The sequence below is a fragment of the Chelonoidis abingdonii genome, chromosome 20, assembly GCF_003597395.2.
Source record: "Chelonoidis abingdonii isolate Lonesome George chromosome 20, CheloAbing_2.0, whole genome shotgun sequence".
NCBI classification, from domain to species: Eukaryota; Metazoa; Chordata; order Testudines; family Testudinidae; genus Chelonoidis; species Chelonoidis abingdonii.
Window position 1 is genome coordinate 21188821 of NC_133788.1, and position 15384 is coordinate 21204204.

At 46.2% G+C, this 15384-nt stretch overlaps 2 protein-coding genes across 4 annotated transcripts in view; one reads left to right on the forward strand and one right to left on the reverse strand.

The window, feature by feature from the left end:
• Positions 1-1397: 1397 nt before the first annotated feature.
• Positions 1398-15384, reverse strand: part of ITGAE (integrin subunit alpha E) — a 62332-nt gene continuing 48345 nt past the window's right edge. For 2 of the 3 annotated variants that reach the window (XM_075059535.1, XM_032785606.2), the window contains exons 29-36: positions 14442-14519; positions 13811-13877; positions 13615-13722; positions 8485-8556; positions 7473-7574; positions 6596-6691; positions 4204-4314; positions 1398-3470 (exon numbers count right to left, since the gene is read on the reverse strand). In XM_075059535.1, the coding sequence (XP_074915636.1) occupies positions 3414-3470; positions 4204-4314; positions 6596-6691; positions 7473-7574; positions 8485-8556; positions 13615-13722; positions 13811-13877; positions 14442-14519 (691 nt within the window). In that variant the 3' untranslated portion in view covers positions 1398-3413. The remainder of the gene's footprint in view (positions 3471-4203; positions 4315-6595; positions 6692-7472; positions 7575-8484; positions 8557-13614; positions 13723-13810; positions 13878-14441; positions 14520-15384) is intronic. The other variant, XM_075059536.1, reaches the window with a different exon arrangement.
• On the forward strand, positions 9493-12547 carry HASPIN (histone H3 associated protein kinase). Its single transcript, XM_032785617.2, is given in 2 exon segments — positions 9493-9732; positions 9735-12547. Coding segments are annotated over 2 exon segments (2919 nt in total). The 5' UTR covers positions 9493-9531; the 3' UTR covers positions 12453-12547.

The window sequence follows — 15384 nt, forward strand, 5'->3', positions numbered from 1 at the left end:
CCTGTGTGATGAGGTCCGGACACTGAGGGGAATTGGAGCGGATACTGACAGGTCCAGAGCGTGGTGTACAGGCCTTGCCTGGGCCACGCTGGCGCTATAAGAATGAGCTGCGCCTTGTCTCTGCGAAGCTTGAGCAAACCTGTGTACAAGAGGAAACGGTGAAGCATAAAGCAGACGGTGCTCCAAGGCAGAGAAAAACGCGTCCGTTATCGACCCGGGAAAGGCCCTGAATGAGCAGAACTCCTGGCACTTCCTGTTCGAGGGGATGCGAAGAGTCTACGAGGGAAGCCCCACCTCTGGAAAAGGAGTAAATGACGTCGATTGATCGACACTCGTGACAGAGGAAGGACCTGCTCAGCCCGATCCCCAGGGTGTTCCGACCCGGGAGGAAGGAGCTACTAGATCCACAGCCCCCGGCCCCGCGAAAACTACTAACAAATACACTAACACTATTACTCAACTATAACTAATTAATTATGTAAACAAGACGATTAACTAACAAAGAACAGCGATAAGCGAGTAGCTAGGGAAGAACGTGGAGGTCAGGCAACTGCACTCCACTGTTCCCACGACCGACACGGGCGGTAAGAAGGAACTGAGGGGTGGCCAGGTCGGCCGGGTTATTTATACGTGCTATAGTGGCACCACTCCAGGGGGCGCCCGGCCAACCCGCCGAGTGTTGCTAGGGTAAAAAGTTTCTCCGACGGCTGTGCACGCGGCGCGCACACACCTAAATGGAATGCATATGAGCAACCACTCGAAGAAGAATCAGAGGTACAGCTCGTCCTGAACTGTGACACACAGCTAGAGCCCAAAAAAAAAGAAACAAACAGTCTGTCTTTTTTCTGATCTGATGTTCTATGGCAATTTTAAGAGGTGGTCTGTTCCTCCCTCATCCACAAATGAGTTTCTTGGATTGCCAACTCCGGCACTAACCGAAGGCCTAGCAGGTTTCTGAAGCTCCTCTATATCCTGGGACCACAGCTTCAAAACTCCTCCTTAAGCTCCACCTTGGAGGGAACAGATGTGCTGTCTACTCAACAACCATTACCACTGTGGTTTTGTGAGTTGCCCATTAGGACATGCTTTTGCAGAGTATCTTGTTACCTTCTCAGACCTGCGTAGACTGAGGAGACCCAACACTGCACTTAAACTCAGGTTCCTGTCATGCTGCACTGCCACCAAATCACAGCCTGGCCTCTGTTATAACTTTTAAAAGAGTTGCTCACTTCTGCCATCTGAACAATTGCTAAACCAGGATATTAAAGACACTCCAGTGCAGGCCACATCGTAACTGTTAGTATCCCACAAAACAGTACATATTGACTGCTACACCGAGACATTAAAAAAAAACAAAACAGCATAGTGTGGAAGAAAACAGACTCTTCACTCTCAGGTTGGTTGCAACAGGTCAGAGACAATTTATTTTCCTGACACTTGCAAGGGGAGAGTACACCTAGACAGGGGTTCCCCCCGTCCCAGGCAGCTCTCTGTTAGGTAAACAATTAGGGCAAGCATTTTTTTGTTACCTTTTGTTACAGACAATAATGATCAACAACTGCATCTTGTTTATACATATTCCTTCTGATATCTTACTTTTCTCAGCAGTTCCTGTTACAGTCTGTATTCCATTCTTATCTAACACAAGGTCAAAAAACAGTATCTCTTACAGTTTTTTTGTTCCACTCGCTTTTCACTTACCCAGGCCCTGCCTGAAATCTCGCATTATTAGAGCTAGTGTTAGCCTGACTCTTACTTTATTCCTAAAACTTAAGATATCTGCATTCAAATTCCCTTTATCCCTTTCTCTGCTTCCACAGGCTACACAGAAGCCATTAGCTAATCATGAAATGGTGTGTAATGGCTAAGACAAGAGCAGGTGGTGGGCTAATCTGCTTTCCTCTTCTTAGAATAAACATATCATAGAATCTCAGGGTTAGAAGGGACCTCAGGAGTTATCTATTCCAACCCCCTGCTCAAAGCAGGACCAATCCCCAGACAGATTTTTACCCCAGTTCCCTAAATGGCCCCCTCAAGAGTGAACTCACAACCCTAGGGTTAGCAGGCCAATGCTCAAACCGCTGAGCTATCCCTCCCCCGCATCTAGGTTAATTCTGTCAGTTTCAAGCAAACAGAAATAAAACAGCAAACTACACAGTTAGGGACAGCTACAGCCAAATGTGGAAATATTTAAAGATATTTTTGCTTTCAAAAAAAATGTTTGAAGTCAGTGGTCATTTTAGTGCTCAGAAAAGACAAGGACTGAGGTGCTGGCTAGAGCCAACCACAGGACCGGTAGTTGTTAAGCAAACTTCCCACGCACACTGCTCTGTAAGTGCAATTACCTCTGACTTCCTATTCCAGTCTTGGGACTCCACATTGCTATGCAATAAATCACAATCCCGACCTCCAACAAACCTGCTCTGTTCAACTCCAGATTTGGCAGTGACTCAAGACCTGGAACACTGCTACCATTCTAGTTCTTGTACTCTTCTGAGCAGGCATCGCCAGTCATGCCACCATAGTGCAGTGATTTCTGATGTGGAAATAGTCCATCAGGACCTAGTATGAGACCTAGCAAACTATTTTTTACTTGTGACCTAATCAGAATTTGAAAACAATTAACCCAGAACTGAAAGGCATGAATCTGATTTTTAACCTTTTGTTCTCATGGGACTCTGAAGATCCCAATGGAAAACATAAAAGCATTTTGGGTTACTAGCCATACAAGAACCTTCTTTGTTCTGGGTGTGGGGAGGAGAGTCTTTCTCCTATAACCATTCTGCTTGTTTACATGGTCACCTCTGTACACACTTATGATTCCAATCGGCAAGAATCCACACATCCCACTAACTGACTAATAGGTGAGAGCAACAAGCCTGCCCTACTGTGTTAAATCAAACAAGTACAAGCGTGCATGCCTCTGAGGTGCTTTGCCAACTTCACTCGCAATAACCAGAGTGGAGCCTCCATTCAACCACTTCTATTTTCAAACTAGTTTGAGGTTGTATGCTATTAAAATCCATTTAAAACCAACTCGGCATCAAAACAACAAAGAATGCGATAACAATACATAAATTACAGACAATCCAAACTAAATTTTCTCCAGCATATTTACGTTTAGGCAAAATTTGAAATGAGGATTCTGTGGTTTATTAATCTAGGAAAGTCCAATTTTGACAAGTAGTCAGCAAATCCAAGCTAGCTGCACAAACAGGTGGCTGGGTCATACAAGAGTGCAAAATCCCTAAATTAAACCAGGAGCAAACATGGCAATCTCAAAATTCAGGACCCTCAAGATCCATCCCAGCTCACAGACTGAATTGCTTTGCTTCTGGCTGGTCTTTGACATTGAAGCTCTCAGGAAGAGTGTGCAATTCCTGTACAGAATCCTGCTCTAGTCAGCCTGATCCTCAGGAATCATGTTGTTCCTCCATCATATTTTTATAGTTTCTTTTGAAAAAGCCACACTGAAAGACATCAAGAAGAGCATTAAAAACATTAACTGGGTCCCTGTGTGTTTGTGTATATACATTATAACAATGAGCTAAATTCTGAGTTCCCCTGATTCAGTTAAAGTCGCAGTAGGTCAGTGGAAGTTTAAGGACTGAGCAAAAGCTGAGTAAGGAACTCAGAATTTGGCCCAATTCTAATTTCTTACAGTTCTAGAGCATCTTACATCCTTAAACTCATCAAAAAGTATAGGCATGTAGATATGGAATCACCCCCTGCCACAATTTTCTCCCCTCGCCTCCACATACCCCCCACACTCTACTAAAATGAAGCCACTTCTGGAGTGGAATCTGGGAGCTGTTTAACAGTTTAAGAGAACATGAAAATGAATACTGTCTCCAGTTGAAACTGTGGAGGAAATTTTAAGAGGCTGTATTCATTTGCCTGAGTTGTAATCTGGCCAGGACAGTAAGGCCTTGTGAAAGACCTTGGGATCCCTCAGGATTTGTTTGTTTTTTAAAACAAGTTATTTCATAACTCAGGGAAACTTTAAAAATGTATTAATACACCTGCTGAAAAACCTGTAAGGGAGAACTGCAGTGGTCCTGCATTCCCTCCCTCAGTAAAACATATCAGAATATCCACAGCCGAATGTGAACTCTCACTGAGGGCAGTATAGTTGCTGGATTGCTGGGATCTTAATCAACAAGAATGACATGTGCTTGTAACCACGTCAACAAATATATTTACCTTAAAAAGGATGAAAATAATGAAAGCCAACAGCAAAAATCCACCAACAGAGCTTCCTATGACAACAGGCAAGGTATTGATTACATGTGTTTTCAACAGGACGACAGTGATCTAGAACAGAATCCAGGGCGGTTTAGCAAATGCTCCAGTATAATTGCTTTGTCTTAACTAGGGGAGAGAGTTCACAGATTATAATGCCAGAAGGGACACTATACATTTGGCCATCTTAAGCTCATAATATCTGCTTGTGCCCTACTTACTAAGCAATATAGATCACTCTGTATCAGTGACCTGTCCTCTTCTTTATTTACTGCTCCCTCAATCTCTGTCTCATCTGCAAACCTTCTCAGTTTTATGTTTATCATTTTATGGTTTCTTCAAGGTCATTGAAAAAAAACGTTAAGTAGTGTAGGCCAAGAACTAGTTGTCACAGGCCTCTACTAGAATAACACCTGTTGGATGATGATTCCCATTTCCAATCTGAGTCCTTTCAATTAGCCAGTTTTAATCCATTTAATGGGCGCAATGCTAATTTTGTATCATTTTACTTCTAGTTAAACTCACTCAGACTCCTTAACATGTCTCTGGGTGAAGTGACTGTATCAGTGTCCCCTAATGACAACCATTACAATACAGTTTTTCTCTTCACTGGGGGAAAAAGGTGTAGCTTTAAAACATGTTAACTAACACATATTGAAATCCTAGTGAAGATAAGGCAGTTGTACCTTTACTACATTAGCTGAAGCCTAGCAAGGAGCCTAGTTAACGTGTTAAAAATACACCTTTTTTTCCCCAAATACAGACGTGGCCATATTTTGTGGAAGGAATAAATACCTCAAACTCCTCTTGCTGCAATGCTGGCAAGAAAGGAGATTATACTGAGCTGAGCTCACTGGTAAAAGTTTCAGCTAATGGGAGGAAAAGGCTCAAGTATTTGCTAACTAAAAAGAAACATTGAAAAATAGAGACAATACAGTTGAGTGACAAAGGTTACTATGTCTATTGAAATGATCCTCCAGTACTACTGTATATGCCCCTTGTTTTTCTTCACACTAGGCATCAGAGCACGAACAGAGCTCTATTTCTGATAATCACTCTGTGATGCTACATAGTGCATCTCTCAATGCATGACAGTTATACACTGCTTAACTGAGGTTCTCTCACTACTTTAACAGCCTCTACTGAAACATGAATTATTTTCTTACGTACACTGATGCAATCCCACTGATTTCCCTGGTGTTTCTCCTGAATTACATTGACGTATGTCAGAGGACAAATGGGCCTATTAAATATAACTGTAGCAAGTGGCCAATTTCCCACCTGACATGTATAAAAATGTTGGGATTTAGATTCAAATAGATGATTAAGAGGGAACATGAATGCAGCTGATCTAAGATGAAACAGCTGCTCACCCTAATTGGCTGTATTTCCCACTCCCCCACCCCCATCAGGCTTCCAGGAGGTGCTTAAATCTATCTGCTATAATTGAACCTTCTTTGAAACTGACATATATTTGTGTTTCCAAATAGAAATTACCTTCTGGACTTAGGATCTCTCTGCGTGACTGGAAATATAGTGGGCATATTCCCAAGCAGGCAGATAACTTCTCTGTGTGCACCAATACAGGTCTGTCGCAACTTATGCGCATTTAACATGCGCGATTTCAACTTTACGCATAGGTCCAGAGTCGGGGGGCGTGGCCTCAAGCAGGGTAGGGGCATGGCCTCAAGATTTAAAGATCCTGGGACACCAGCTGTGGCCAGAAGTCCAGGGCCTTTAAATCACCCAGGGGGTTCCCGGCTGCAGAGGTGGCTGGTAGCCCCTGGGGCGAACTAAAGGGCCGCGGTTCCAGCCACCGTGGAGCTCTGGGCCCTTTAAATGCCAGCCCCAGCTCGGCTGCCAAAGCTGCGGGCAAGATTTAAAGGGCTCCTCTGGGCTCCCCACCACGGCGGGAAGCCCAGTGGAGCCCTTTAAACCCCACCCACAGCTCCAGCAGTGGGGCATTTAAAGGGCTCCACTGGGCTCCTCGCCGCGGCAGGGAGTCCGAGAAGCCCTTTAAATGCCGTCCCGGCCTGGTCGCTGGAGCTGCAGGCGGGGTTTTAAGGGCTTGGAGATATAATTTTGACTATACGCGGTTTTCGCTTTATGCAATAACCGCGGAACAGAACCCCCACCTAAGATAAGACTTGCCTGTACATTCTATTCATTCCCTTTTGTTCACTTTGTGGTCTGAATTCTGGTTCACTTGAACTCAACCAATGAGTCCAGGCCCTCCTAAATCACTCTATTTTAAGAGTCCAGCAAAAACATTTGCATTTCTCCCCTCAGCTGCTTCTTTCATTTCCATCATAAGAAAGGGCCCTAGCTGCCTACATGGTGCTCGGATTGATACCTCAGCTTTGTGGTTCTCTTCCTTCAGGCCCTCATATAGATGTTTGTTGAAGGTGATTTCTCCAGTGACCAGAAGATCAGTTCTATCTTTTAAGATCTACAAAACAGGGAGAGAAAAGACAAAACAAATTATTATTTTAGACCTTTCAGTTCTTCAGAGAAAATCTGGCACAATGATAGTCTAGAAAACAGATCCTCTGCCTTCTCCACAAACATGGTGGTTTTCCAAACTCAGAACTCAGCTGTGTCAGCCAGTTCCCACTGCATCCCAATCAACTGTGTTTGAATCCGTACTGGAGCTCAGACTGACCAAATTCCAGATAGAATTGCACCCAAGATGCCCAGATTTTGCAGTTCTAGTTATGGGGACTGCTCATCAATTTAAGAAATTCACAAAAGGAGTATCTCTTCCCCCTACATCTCAGACCTCTCACCTCCAAATCTGTTAAGACCTGCTGGATGTTGTTCTAGCCAGAGGGTTAGAAATGGGGTAATTGCAGTCCACTCACACAACTGAGACTCTAATGTGCTGAGGTTGTGTACTCAGCATCCCCCTGCTCTGCTTAGACTTATGGCAGTATCAGTAGTAAGACGATACCTAGAAAATCAATGTTTACAGCACTGGAAGTACCATCCTCTAGAGGAATAGCCTTTGTGGATAACTAGAGGAGATGGCAACATGTCTCGTAGGAGCAGAGTCTCTCCTGAGAACTGAAAGCACCATGATTAAAACTCCACCTTTTCTCTGCAGAGTCAGGAGATAACTTAGCATCTAAATGTCATTCAGGGTAAGGATTTCATAGGTGTCCCTGCACAGATTCTATGTGGATTAACAGATTTTTAGCAAGAAAAGAGAGAAGCACAGCTTCTGTGTATACCTGCTGAGAATCAATTAAAGGCAACTCAGCTATCACAGTAACATTCTCTCTGTCGGATGTGATAACACAGTGCACACACTGGCACTGCACTTCATCGCTAGCCTGAAAGAGAAAGGGATATCAACACTGAAAATATTTCTCAAAGCAAAATTTATGGCATAGAATCAAACTATTTCACTCTAAGCAGGGGTTCACAATTGCAATTTGCATGAAAATAGTTTGAGACTTCTAGAATGTACAAGCCATTTCACTAAATGCATGTTGTGTGTCTATTGAAAGCAAGCCATTCTTGGTTACAGCATGCAACACCTGTTACTCCACTTTTCAATAATGCCAAGTGACTCACTGCATTGGCCACTACAAAGCCAATGTCCCAGCACAGAATCACAGGACTGAAAGGGACTTTGAGAGGTCTCCTAATCCAGTCCCCTGCATGCATGACAGGACTAAGTATTATCTAAACCATCCCTGACAGGTGATTGTCTAACCTGCTCTTAAACATCTCCAGTGATGAAGATTCCACAACCACCCTAAGCAACTTATTCCAGTGTTAGATATGCATGGCACAGCAGATGCTGCACAGCCCTGCAGTGGTTGTCAGTACTGTCAGCAACCCTAATATCATAAGCCAAGAAAACTAAAAGGCTACATACCAAGCACCATGACAGGCTTAAATCAAATAATCAGATACACACAAACAAGTTTCCCAACATTAAAGTTACAAGGTCACTATGTGGATCTAGGAAAATATAGCCTATCAGGTCAGGACTTTCCATTTTTTTTAAATCGTTCAGAACCGTTATACGCCTGTGCGTTAAAGCCAAACTAAAGTGAATCTTGGACTGAGCACACTGCTTGCACCATACAGAGCCTATGTAATTACATTCTATGTAAATCAACTAACAGAGTATCTGCTGGGTGCTGCAGTTCCCATTTCTGGAAAGACCAACAGTAACTAGTTTATGTTTCCCTAGTACATCTGTGTAACAACAGATACCAAGAAACCACTCACCTGTACTTTGGTCTCTCCAGTGCCGAAATGACAAAATTTCAAATTCGTCCTGATTGTGCAGACTGTTGTATTCTGGAAAGAGAGTAGTGGACAGTCCTGGTAGTTTCCCACACACCATTTTCCCAGAGCATGCCTAATAAAATGTACAAAGAATTCCAGAAGCCCAGTCCCATTGTCTGCCACCTTCTTCCCAAGACAGCAGAGGAAGGGAGGCTCAGGGTCAGTTTGGTCAGTTTACGAGAGATGAACTCCAAAGTGTCCCTGGTCTGGCTGTCTTCACCTCAGATGTGTGGCCACAACCTACATGCAGTATGTGGGACAGGTGTATTGGAGCTCTATCCCCAAGGCTCTACCTAGAGCACAAAGGACTCATCTTCACTGTAGGACAGTGGAGTCCACACAATTCACTACAGCAGAGACTATTTCTTGGATTACATGATAAAGCCAAAGCTAAGTCAACATTTCGGCACTCACGACACTCAGGGTGGGTGCTGTACAGCCAGCCCTGGAGACACAGCTCTCTGCCCCAGCAGGGCAGAGCCTGAAGGCCTTAGCTGGTCCAATACAGAACAGGACGGTTGTCAGCAGGGTCTCAGTGGGGCGGGACCAGTCCGTCTCCTCCCAGAGTCACAAGTGCCCTGCGGGAAGCACTGAGAGCGAAGGAGCCTCATCATCTGGCGAGGAGTGGAGATGGGCACGGTGCGCGTGACCGGCGCGGGGCACCCAGGGGCGACGGGCACGGTGCGCGTGACCGGCGCGGGGCACCCAGGGGCGACGGGCACGGGGGGAGGTGACGGGGAGAACGGACCGAGGACACTTGGCGCCGCCCAGGGCGGAGCGAGCCCCAGACCCTGCTCCTGTTGGGGGGTGACAACAGCGCGGCCCGGAGCCGTCCCGCGCTCGCTCCCGCCAGCGGCTGTGGAAGGAGGGGCCTAGTGGGCGGCACGAAGCCTGGCCGGGTTCTCGCCCCCCCCCCCGGCCTCGCGAGACTTGGTTTGAAATGGCGGCGGGCGGGCTCGGCGGTTCTCCCTGAGGCGCGGCCGCGCCATGGAGCGGCCTACGAGGCCCCAGCCGCGGCTGCTCCGTACCTACGCGCGCCGGGGCGCCTCCCGCTACCGGCTGCCGCGCCCGGCGCCCTGGCTGTCGCCGCCTCTGGACTCCAAGCGGCTCTTCAGCTCCAGCTCCGCCTCCGTGGGCTCGACTTCCACCGCCTCGTCCCCCGGCTCCGAGGACCCCGACTTCCAGCCCTGTCTGCCGCGGCGCGCCGCCCCCCCGCCGACGCCCGCAGTCCCGCCCGGGCCTGGAGGTCGCGAGGAGGAGCGGCGCAGCGAGACCCAAGAAAGATCGGGCCCCCGCGGCCGGGCCCCGCAGAGCGATGCTGCCGCCTCCGCCTCCCGCAGCAGACGACACGTCACCGCCGGCGCTGCCGGGGGGCGCCCCGGTCCCTGGGGTCGCAGGCGGGGCTGCGGGCGCGGGCCCCCCTGCTCTGCAGCACCCCGCAGCAGGCGCCGCCCGGGGCGGAGAGCGGGCCGCTCCCTGAGGAGGAGAGCATCCTGGGGGGCTGCCAGGAGAACGGGACCCCCGATCTCGGGAGGGCGGCCTCGGGCCGGGCCCCCCGCCCACGTCACGGGCCCCCCCGGAACATCCTGGCCGAGCTGAGCTCGATGGCGCCGGGGAGCAGCGCCGGGGAGCCCGCGGCAGGGCTGGAGGGCAGCATGGAGCTCTTCTCCCCGCCGCTGTCCGGGGGCAGCGGCCGGGTCTCTCGTGGCCACCAGCATCCCCCCGCCAGTTCAGGCAGCCCCCTGGGGGAAGACTGGCGTGGCCGGAGCCAGCCAGCGTGCACCGCATCTCCCCAAGGTGCCCAGAGCCATGCTACTTGTAGGATAGCTGGGAGCCAGTATCTCCTCTTACCCTGTGCTGCTTGGAGTCAGCCTGAAGCAGCCCAGGGAAACTCGATCCAGCTTGTTCCCTCAACACTTCCAGGTATCCACAGACAGTCTGTCCCTATTCTGGGCCAGCCTGTGTCACCCCATCATAAAACTGTGAGTACAGATCATGGCCAAAGACTGACCTCACAAAAGGCAGAGCAGGCTCAGAGGACTACACAGGGACCTTGCCAGATAGAAACTAGTCTGGGCCTGCAGAAAAGTGTTAACCATGCTGGGACTGCACTGCCCATTGCAGGGAAGCCTGGTGTCCTGGTACAAGATAATACCAGTTCTTATGAGCCACATGATGATTTGAGAGGATGCTCTGAGGAAAAGAGCTGGAACCTTAGCACAGACAAAAGCAGACACCAACTTCAGCCCTTGGTGGTCTTGAGCTCTCAGGTGGTACCAACTTGGTTAGCTAACAGGAAGATCAATAATAATAAGTTGGATGCTTGGCCCTCCTGGAGTGAAAATGATTGTCAGCAGCCAGTTTCCCCCTCTGCCCTGTCTGTAATCTCAGTAAAGAAGTCCAGAAGTCGCAAGGTCATTCCCAGAGATGGTGATGGAGGCACCAGTAGAAAGGCCTGTATCAGTGGGTTCAACTCCAGTCGATGGGGGAAACAGGCAAGGCGCCGCCCCTTCAGACACAAGAATTCAAAAACTCTATGGCAGCAGGCTGAGGGCTCCTTCTTTCAAGAACAAATGAGGCAAAGAGGAATAGAGAAAAATGCCCCAGATATGTCATCTTCTCTGTGTGACTCTTCTTTCCTCAATGACTCCCAGTGGTGGGCCAGGGCTCGAGCATCTCTCACTCTTCACAAGAAAAAGAAGGTTTCCATCGAGGAAAGTGCCTGTGGCAGCATCCCTTGTACGCCTTCCTCCAAATCTCAGCTTGCAGGGTACCGTAAGTCCCCGTTCATTCAAAGTGTGGGCTGCTGTAATTGGCCCACTTCCTCCGTGCTCCTGCTGACTCCCATGAAGTCTCATTCTGTTCTGGAGATGATGCTCACAGATGCAGAAAAGGTGTATGGGGAATGTCAGCAGGTGGGTCCTATCTCCTTTGACGAATGTATTCCCCCAGATAAGATGAAGAACTGTTTGAAGATTGGAGAAGGAGTATTTGGGGAGGTGTTCCAAACAAACAGTGAGAGAGGAGCTGTGGCTTTAAAAATCATTCCTGTTGAGGGGACTGAGAGGGTCAATGGAGAAGCTCAGAAGAGCTTCAGTGAGATCTTGCCAGAGATGATAATCTCAAAGGAGCTCAGCCTTTTATCCCAGGAGGTAGAGAACAGGACTGTAGGGTTCATTGACTTGTACTCTGTGCACTGTGTCCAGGGGTCATATCCCAAGCATCTTCTGAAAGCCTGGGACAAATATCACGAACTGAACGGATCTGAAAATGACCGGCCAGACCTGTTTGGAGAACAGCAGCTGTTCATGGTCCTAGAATTTGAATTTGGAGGCAATAACTTGGAGAATATGAGGAAGCAGCTAAATTCAGTGGCAACAGCAAAAAGCCTGCTCCATCAAGTTACTGCTTCTTTGGCTGTGGCAGAGGAGGGACTGCACTTTGAGCACAGAGACTTGCATTGGGGGAATATTCTGGTGAAGAAAACCAACTTGAAAGAGCTCAGTTATACTTTGAATGGAGCAGTTTATACAATCTCCACAAAAGGAATTCATGTAAACATCATAGATTACACTCTCTCTAGGATGGAGAAAGATGGGCTAACGGTCTTCTGTGATATTTCTACTGACAAAGAGCTGTTCCAAGGAAGAGGTGACTACCAGTTTGATATCTATAGGCAGATGAAAAAAGAGAATTCCAACAACTGGGCTGACTATCACCCCCATAGCAATGTCCTGTGGCTGCACTATTTAGCAGATAAACTTCTGAAAGAGGTAAACTACAAGAGAAAGCTATCATCCTCCTCTGCCTTGAAAGGTATACAGAAACAGCTTCGAAAGTTCCACAGTGAAGTCCTGAACTTTAGCTCTGCAAGTGATATTCTGCTCAATAGCAGCCTTTTCCACTGATCAAAATGGACCTTCGAATGAGAGATCACAAAATTGTGTCCTTGTACTGTCACTCCCTTTGCTGTATTTTTGGAATATTTTAACATTGGCACATTTGGCATGGTGCAGATAGTAAATGATCTCTTATGTCCATGAGTTAAATATTTTTTAAGTGTTCAGCTAAAATATGTGAAGATCCATTGTTGCAAAAAAAAATTTGAAATATTTCATAGTTCAAATATTAAAATGGTTCTTCTATATGTTTAAGTCCTTATTTTGAACTTTAAGCTCCTTTGCCAGCTTTAATCTTAGATCATTAAAACTGATGACTTAAATAAGCTGCAGTAAAATCTAGCCTACTTTTCACTTCTCACTATGGAAAACAAAGACCTGATACATTTGAGGCATACCCTTATTGTAAAAACTTTTCTTTAAATTAGCACTTGTAGAGACTCAGCTTTAAACACATGCTCTTAGGTTGGCAAACTTTCTGGATTAGCAGAATGAATTTGACACGTTACAATATGTGAACCCTGAAATAGAAAATTAGAGAAAATACTCCTGGATTCTGTAGGAAAGCCATGCTTGAATATGTTTTATCAGTAAGGCTCTGATTTTGTCATGGATATTTTTAGTAAAAGTGATAGACTTGTCATGGGCAATAAACAAAAAAATCATGGAAGCTGTGACCTGTCCCTGACTTTTACTAAAAACATTCCTGACAAAATGGGGGGGGGGGTCCAGCACCCTGTCGTCACCCCCTGCAGTGGCTGGGAACTGCAGGAACCCCATTGCCCAGTGGCCCCTGTGGGAGGGTCCCCCCCTTGCCACCCATAATGGCAGGGGAGCTGTGGTGAGGCATCCCCGCCTGCAGCCACTGAGCAGCTTGAGTACTTCTGCCATTGCAGGGGGCACTCCAACTGCTCATGGCAGCGGAGTTGCTGGGCAGCTTGGGTCACCGCCAGTGACCAGTGGTATCCCCTACCACCCATGGAGGCTGGGCTGCTGCTGGATCCCCTGATGCCCGCAGCATCTGGTCAGCTCGAGTGCCCCCTGGAAGTCACAGGTTCCACAACCTCCGTGACATAATCTTAGCTTTATTTATCAGTAAGGGTCTAAACCTGCTCTCCTGAAAGTCTGTGGAAAAGGAATCGCACATTGAAAAAGTTAAAAAAAAAAATACCTGTGTTCCTGTTACATTTTTCATTCTTGTAATAGAAAGACCTCGGATGCGGATAGGAACCAAAATCTCTAATTCAAGTGGAGCTCTAAAGCGGTTTTCCCCATTGATCTACAAAGGCAAATGCACAGGATGAGAAAGTGTGAACTGTTAGCCCTAAAAAACCCAACTACATTGATATTATGAACTTTGTACCTACATTAAACTGGAACTCTTTGTTCTCAGAGTGTCCTTGACTAACATTCACATATACTACTGGAGTTGGCCTGCCAACAAAAAGATAAATCAAACTAAATGGATCTTGCATTGTTATTGCTGCAAATTAGTTCACATTATAACTGATAGAGACAGATCCCTCAAATAGAAGGGAAGGGAAGTTATCACACATCCAGTTTTAGTGAAAGTCATGTTTATCTACACTTATTTTAAAGTGACAGCATCTTGAATCTATTTAAATAGTTTCAGGTAGTAAAGATGCCCCTGAATTTCCCCGCCAGTTAGGTGGTCTTACTATCACATTTTTCTGTTTCTCCCTTCTCTGTTGATATGTGAGACTCATACAAAAGGAGAACCACCAACTATCTATAGTGTTGTTAAACACACAAAGTAAGAAATCTTAGGCTCTATTAATTACAGTAATCTTGTGATTCTAGTAACAATAGTTGACTTTCTTAAACTAAGGTTAATTAACCTTTTTATAGAGGAACAGCAATTCATAAATAAATTATACTATAGTCTTAACGAGGTTCCCCTAATTCACTTTACCTCCAAAACAGGTTTGTAAATGTCATAATAATATCAATAGCAGTTGGCTATTCCGTAAGACTTACCTGGTAAGAACTGCAGTGAAAGCATATCTGACATCAAGTATGTGTTCTTCAATTAAAGCAGTGCTATTTTCATTTACACTAAAAATAAAGGGTAAAAGACAACACATTTAGTTATCTACCTGTACTATACTTAATTCTTTTCCCTGTCGCTAAAGCTTCTATAGTTTGACATTTGCTGACAGTGATTTTATACAAGGAGAATGAAGAGAATTATTGCCACTGTACAGTCAAGAGCAGCTTTCACAGAGCTACTAGCGGCCTGAACTCCATAAATGTAATATGGTAGGAATTCTGACCTTTCCTTTAGCATTTTCTGTTTCCCCATATTTCAAATACAAGTGTAGTATGTAAGCATACAGCAATGCTGACATCTAGCATAGTTAAGGGTGCGCCCACATGTGCAAGAAGCTTGCTGGCATGGTAGAAACTCATACAAAAACCTTCCCCTTCAACTATGCTTGCAGTAGAGTCGAAAGGCAAAAAATCCAGATTTAGCTGCCTAAAGCTAGTCAAATAAAATCTTTAGTTTCCTAAAATCAGTTTCCTGATTTTCAAAGATGCTGAGCACCTGCTCATTCCTGTGGTCTTATTTTCCACACTTCAGTCCAGCTGTTTACGTGCTAAACCGTAGGTTTAGATTCCTATCTTGTTTGAAAATGTTGACAAATGGGTCAAGTACAATTTTGTGCCCATTACTTGGGTATAAATATGGCCTTGGCTTTCTTTATTTTTAAAGGCTTACTTGCCTTCCCCCTCTAACCCCCTAGAAAGCAGTCACAGATTTCCCTTCTCTCTCCCCACCACCCCACAAAAGAATAGGAAAGGACAGCAAAGGACTCTGAAAACGCGCTTTCCCAGGCCCCAGTTAAATGAGTTGGAATTAATACCCACCACACCTTGCCTCCCCAAAATCAATTGGGCCTCAACAAAAAATCCACTCGGC